The sequence below is a fragment of the Neopelma chrysocephalum genome, unplaced genomic scaffold (assembly GCF_003984885.1).
Source record: "Neopelma chrysocephalum unplaced genomic scaffold, ASM398488v2 Primary Assembly neopelma1_78, whole genome shotgun sequence".
Lineage (NCBI taxonomy): Eukaryota > Metazoa > Chordata > Aves > Passeriformes > Pipridae > Neopelma > Neopelma chrysocephalum.
The window spans coordinates 262292-269146 of record NW_020897739.1 but is presented as its reverse complement, the minus strand read 5'-3'; the positions used below and the strand labels follow the sequence as shown (position 1 = coordinate 269146).

General features: G+C 40.3%; 1 protein-coding gene and 1 long non-coding RNA gene across 2 annotated transcripts in view; both read right to left on the bottom strand.

The window, feature by feature from the left end:
• Positions 1 to 340: 340 nt before the first annotated feature.
• LOC113970712 lies at positions 341 to 4975 on the bottom strand. Its single transcript, XR_003535284.1, has 4 exons — positions 4723 to 4975; positions 2728 to 2824; positions 541 to 545; positions 341 to 351 (listed from the first exon to the last, which is right to left on the bottom strand). It is a non-coding gene; the product is annotated as an uncharacterized LOC113970712 (long non-coding RNA).
• An 884-nt stretch (positions 4976 to 5859) lies between these two features.
• The window catches only part of ALPK1 (alpha kinase 1), a 29870-nt gene continuing 28874 nt past the window's right edge, over positions 5860 to 6855 (bottom strand). Inside the window, exon 11 of the mRNA XM_027689801.1 lies at positions 5860 to 5871. Coding sequence (XP_027545602.1) covers positions 5860 to 5871 — 12 coding nt within the window. The remainder of the gene's footprint in view (positions 5872 to 6855) is intronic.

The window sequence follows — 6855 nt, the reverse complement described above, 5'->3', positions numbered from 1 at the left end:
TTTTATACCAGTGCCTCAGAACTCACAAGAGGCCTCAAGAATTCCCGTGTTCAGCTCATCAATCCAGGATCAGGGCCTGTATCTGAGCACACTAATCCTGTCTCCTAAGGGGTCTCCAGCCCTTCCACAGACACCAATGTCACAGAGCCAGGGAATTGGGGATGTGCTCTGGAATGGGCCCACACACAGGGAATTGCCCAGGCATCATCAGGAGAGAGCAGTGTGGGCTGTACCCAGACATTCCCACTGTCCTCCTTTTCCATACATCCTGTAAATTATGCCACCCTTCACAAATACCCAATTCTCACTTCCTCACCAAAAGCCTTTCACTTCTGCCACCCCTCCCAGCCTCTTAAACTTCCTCCTTCCCTCCGGGAAAGGGGGGCACAAGGTGCAAACCACATTCCTTCCCCCCTGGGAGACAAAGATCCAAGGGGAAAGCTTGCAGGCACTCCACTCCTTGGCTTTGGGAATGAGAGACTCCAATCAGTCTGGAGTTTAAGGCTGCAGACTGATGGATTGCTTTAGGTCTGAATAAACTGGCACTGCCCTAAAAAGCAGTTCTGGCAGGAAGGTTTTCCATCAGTAAATCACCGAGGTGGTTTTATAAGGGCAGTAAAGCCACAGACAAAAGGGAAGATGGATTTGGAAGGGGCAGCAGAGGGGTGACAATGAAGGACCAGACCAGGGGGAAAGCCTGACACTGAACACATTTTCACTCCAAAGGACAGCCAGGCCTTAGTCAAGTTCTGGGGAACCTTGGGAATATCTCTTTTGGACATTTAGTTTATTATAAGAACTATGCCAGAGAAAGTAAAATCTCTACTTAAATCTAGTCTAATCAGTTTTGGGGGTGAGCATCATTATAGAAATCTGCTCAGGTTATCCTTAACCCTTATCCCAGGGAAAGAAGAGTATGCTTATACTTCTTAAAAATTGCTCTTTTCCACGTTTTCTAACTGCCTAAAATTCCACTCAAAAGCTGCATCCCATCATTTCAACATTAATTAAAAGAAAGTATAAGCTGATGTGTTAATTCCAAGCATAAAGCAGCTAAATGGCAAACATCCATAATCAAAGTCTGGTAAGGTATTTCAAAAGATTTTTAGCAGAATAGACCTTTAAAAGAAAGATACATCATTGGCATATTTTGCTGTAGGTACTTTATTATGAATAATTACTTTTTCCTTTCTTTTATTGTGCGCTCCAAAAGAAGTCACCTCGTAAGCACTAAGGAAGAACTTTATGATATTAAACAGTCGATATTTTGGGAATACAGCCCGTCCAAAAGCAAGGAAAGGGTTAAGAGTCGCTGACCGCAGCCAGGCATTCTTGTCTTGATGTTTTTGCTTAACAGCGTTAGCATTTAAATAGAATTCCCCGGGCTTTGAAGTTCACACCTCCCGGTGCGGGCAAGGTGATGGGCAGGGGGGAGGAGCAGGAGTTTGCATCCCTGTGCTGCCTTTGTTAGGCAGGACCGAGACAGTTTGTATTTGCAGGCCAAGATGAGGGGCATTACTGCCCAATTGACACCGGTTTGGTCAACAAATACCAACCTTCAAAAAGATGAAGAGTAGAAAATTGAGACCAAGTCTAAATTAAAGTCTAACGTAAAAGCACATTAAAAACCACCACAACCGGCAGCATTCAGTAAAACGCTCTACACTTGTAGAGCTTTCACATTCCCTTTCTAGTCATATTAAAGAAAAATGGCTCAAGTCAATGCCATCTTTGGGCTTTTAAGAAAATCAAATCAGACCTTTGGACGAGTTCTTTATGCACACCTTTGTTTAAAAGAACTCTGCTCATTACTGTGTGGGATCTCTGAAAGAACATTCAGACAAACATGTCCAACATGCCTCTGACCTGTGCAACCCCTGTTCCTTTAGGTCAATTAAATCTTTATTTTCAATTACAGATGTAATTTTTTCCCCCCAAAGTCACCAGCAAATAATTAAGGTCAGATGATTCTGAAGTTTTGCAAGCAGCAGCAGAAAAATTCAGGTTAAAGCCAAGCCAGAAACCTTATCTGCAGTGTGTGTGAAGCAAACCTGGCAATAAAAAGGTCTGTGAAATACTCTTTGGCTCCTCTCTGTCAGGTGGAGGATCTGACTGGCTTAATCAAGGAACCCTTCATGCCTGGAAGGATCTTCTGTGGCAGGAGTGGAGGCTGCAGCCAGCAAAAGTTCACTGCAACACTGCCTCAACCCTGCAGCCTGACAGGCACCCCAAGGTCAATGCTGGAAGGGAATTTCCCAGTTTGGATCTGGAAGCTGTACAGCTCTGGATGATTGCCAGCATTCACCACAGCTCAGAACTGCACAAATAAAACTGTGGAAGTCAGGAGGAAAATGAGATTCAGTCTCAAGAAAAGCATTTTCTGCATCATGGTAGAGTATTATCAGTACAGCACTAGACTTGATTTCACTGCAGCACATCAAGACTACTGAACTTTTTCATGAGGGTCTGAAAAGAAATCCAGCTTAAAATTAACTTCAGGCCTTTAGACACACACTTAACTTTCTCTGATTGTCCCCAGAAAGACAAGCCTTGCACTTGTCAACTGGACTGGGACAGACACACATTCTCTCCTTTGTAGCTGTAAAACTCTTGCTGAAAAATGATTTAACTGAATTAAATACACAAAGTATCAAAAATTATGGATCTGTGCAGAAACAGAGTCATGTTTTTAACCATGGCTGTGCAGGAAAGAGATTTGATTTGCACATTACCTTCTCAGTCCCCCTCTTCTTTTCTCGAGGTTGGTTAAGTTTAGCTTGTCTGTCCACTAAAATCTTCTGCCAGTAACGTTGTTCATTGTCACCTTGAAGAAAAAGTAACATTGAAGTACATGAATAAAAGTAGGACACAAATGGATGTAGTGTTTTCAGGTTTCACACATGAAAATACCTGTTAGGGAAACCCAGCAAGTATTTCCCCAGTAATCTTAAAATTTCCTGGTCACAGAAGTCCTACAGAATTCCTCTCTACATGTCATGAGCAAAAGGAGGTGAGTTTTAGCTGAAGTTTCACCACAGCACACGGAGGCCCTTTGATTTACTCATGTACTCAACTTCTGACTCATTTTAAAACAACTACCAAACAGAAAAAAAAATGTCATTACTGTAAGAACAACTGAGATTGTTTTGTTCCATCAAAACCATTGCCTGGGGACTCCATGAGCTGTCAGGAATATTTGAACATGGGCAGGAAATAATTGTGCAGCTTTTCTCAGCAACTGCTTTGCAGTTTAGTTGCAGTTTTCCACTGTTCCCTCTGGTTTGGGATGTAACCACCACAATGGGAACTCTGTGATACCTTGTATGGTCTCATGGTTCAGCTACAGGGAAGTCTCCCAAATATATTCCTGCAAAAGTGAAGCATCTGTGATCATGGTCACATGTTACCACCTTGCCAGATGAAAAGCTGAATATCTTTAGTAGTCAAGTCTTAAGAAGTAAAATATTATTGGGAAAGATTTAGTAGGGAGCATTAAAGACTACTTTCCTTATTCTTATTCTCTCACCTTAGGCCAGGGAGGAAAACTAAAATCCTTACTGGGAGTCCCTTGTGCTTTCCTGGGAAGCTTTTCCATTCTCATTTCAATGAGCCAGTTAAAAAAAAAAAATCTTAATACTATGAATGGAATGCTCCTACAATGTAGTACTTACTCCTAATCTCCTACTAGACTTTTATGTAAAGACTACAAAACCAGAGACAAACAATGAGAGACAAACTGAGAGCACTCAGCTGCAAAAGCCAAAATTTAAAAGTTGTTTCTGGATCTCTGGAGCACAAGAACACACTGGAGACAAATCTATCCCCCAATGACATGAGCAGCATTCACTGAGTCTTAAACTTCAATTAACATCGATATTATCATGAAATTTGATGTTTCTATTAAAGCTTTTCCTTCTGCAATCCTTAATTGGCTTTTTGGGGAGTTTACATCCCTGCACTCATGAAACTGGACTTCAAGTGAGGATTTGTGTAAAATCTCAATACACAGATGAGGGAATCTCATCTGCTTTTTTTTTTTGCACATTTAGAATTTTTAGTGCCTTTCTAGAATTTAAAAGCTTTATTGTGAGAGACTTGCTCTTCTTTCTACCTCTCGATTCCATAGAGAGATTTTTCTACACTTGGAAAACTAATCCAATCCAATCCAAGACATGAAGTAATTTCAGAAAGAAGTAATACCCATTAAAATGAAGTTCCAAAGTAGAACCAGTGGAAATTTTTGTGTAAATACAATTAAAAAAAGGTTTATTCTGGCCTAAGTTATCTAACTTCCTGAAAAATCAAGATCTATTAGTAGGTAAGTGCTAAACCCACTCTAAGTGTATCCATACTGTTGGACCCTTGACCTGTTATTTCACACATCAGTTCAGTATTTGTCTCTTTAAATATCTTTTGCATCATCAGAATGTTCTATTCATAAAGCTGACATGAATTAAGTGCATTTCCACTGAAAGTGAAGCAAATCAGTCAAAAAACCACATAGAATTAACAGCAAGCAAAGTTTATTTTTCTCTGAATGGTGGCATAAAACCCCTTAGAGTTTTATTCATTTCACTAATTGTAAAATTACTCCCCAAAAACCAAGCAGCCAAGCCATTTAAACACATCCTAAAGCCACCACGTGAAACGATCCTTTCCACAATAATTATGTCTCCTCCTGTACATTAAAAAAAAATGGAGCTTACATTAAAAAAGTCTTACCAGTGAGAACTTCGAATTTGCAGTTGTTTTTGAGCTGGATCTCTTTGTGGGATCTCAGGACAGTCTGGGCATCCTCGGGAGTCTTGAAGCGGACGTGACATTCCGTGTCTCCCTCCAGCATGTCCACATAAGCCACCTCAGCCAGCACTGCCAGAGCATCCTGTCAAAGCACGAGGGAGAACACACACCATAAATCAGCCTGCAGAAGGAGAATACAATAAAAAGAGGGACTTTTGACCGTTCCATTTGGAGCTCATTAACATTTTCAAAAAGTCATTTAATCCATCAAACTCTTGTCAAACAGTTTGGAGTTAATATGTTTTCCTAAGGAGGTTATACCTAAATTATGATTTATGAGCCTACAACATCTACCCATCTCATCCTGCCATGCAACAACTTAAAGCAGTAATTTCTGAAAAAGTTGGTTTTTTGCACAAGTATCATTTCACTAAAAGGAGCATCAGTAATTATATTTTTTCAGCACTGTATCTGATTTTTTTTTAAAGTTAAATTATTGGTGTACTGTAACAACATCGACCCCACAGAAAATATAACACTTTATTCAACACAATAAATATATAAAACCAAGCCCATTCACGGCAGATTATCTGAGAAATGAGTAGTAAAGCAACTCTGTCTTTATGAAGTGACCTCTGCCTGATAGTTTTCACTGACAGCTCAAGGAAGAAGAGTCACAAATGTTCTTGCAGATGAAGTCCTTGACTCGTAATTCCTGCTGTTAGGGAAATTAAGCACCACCACACAATCCTACTCAATTTGGTTCCCAGCAGGCAGCTCCACTAAGATGCTTCCATTCAGGAACCACACACTGCTTTTAACCCTCCAGTACCAAGGGCAGCCTTCAAACAAAACAAAGGTTAAGTGACAGCGCTGTTAAGATCATTTGAGGGCCACCAAAAGCTGCTTTCCAGCCTCATCCTGATATCCCAATGTCATGACTGTGTGGAAAACTACAAGGAACCAAAGAGTTCACTGGAGTTGGTAAACGTGAGCAGCTCTGAGAAGCACCTTAAGAGCAAAACAGGGAAGAAGTATAAAAGTAAAACATGAAAATAGTATTTGTGGCCCTCAAAGGTCACAGGGACAACTGCCCCATTCCCTCAGTGTCTCCAGCACTCAGACAACTGCCTGCAAACACATCAGATAAGGCTGATTGAGTTGAAACCCCACCATCACTGGGTTTTCAGGGAGAAAGAGTCTCTCCTCTTTCTTAGGTTTATGCACACAAACCTCACACACTTGCCAGTGACTCGAAATGGCCTCCTCAGTTATAAAATATCGTTTGAGAAATCACCTCAAAACTCCCCTTTTGAACCACTGACCTAAGTGCTCTGGATATAGAGTTGTTCAAATTCTTTCCAGTTGTTATTCATCCAAAAGTGCAATTTGTGAAGGAAAGTGTCCTGTGTCATACATGGAAACTTCACTATCTGGAAAAACGCTGTTATTTCCTTTGGAAAACTTTTAATATTTCCATTTCAATTGGTATTTTCCTTAAAAGGACATGCTTAGCACATGTAACTTATGTATCGTGACATCACACCAAATGGAGGGTATCTGAGACACTTTTCAAGAGGAAAAACAGCACTTGGCAGAGGAAAAAAAAAAAGTGACTGATTTGACAGGCTCTACTGCTGTCACTCTCCCTGAAATGGAATTTGTCACTGTTAAGTTATTATTGGGAAAAGAAAAAGAATTTGGGGGGGTGTTTTTTGAGAGAGAGAGCATTTTCTTGCCCCTTAATTCCTGCTAATAGAATTGAAAAAATATATACTTTTATATTAATTAAATATTTTTATAGGTTTCTTGTCAGGATAATTGGCACAGTGATTGATGCAGAGTTCTGTATTTGTGTCCAACTCTTGTTAAACTGGAAAGCACTAGAGAGTTGCTTATTTTTTTCCATATTTTCATTATAAACTTGACATTGCTCGAAGCATACCCAAGGCTTGTTTTCACTTTGAAACATCCTCTTGGGCCTATTTCGCCCTCGTAAAATCTGTCGTTCACAGGTAGTAGAGAAGAATCTGTATGCAGCTACTGGCCAAACAGATAAAAAACCCCTCAGCCAGCCTGGGTTAAACGGTATTCCATATTCAAACATTTGGGGGG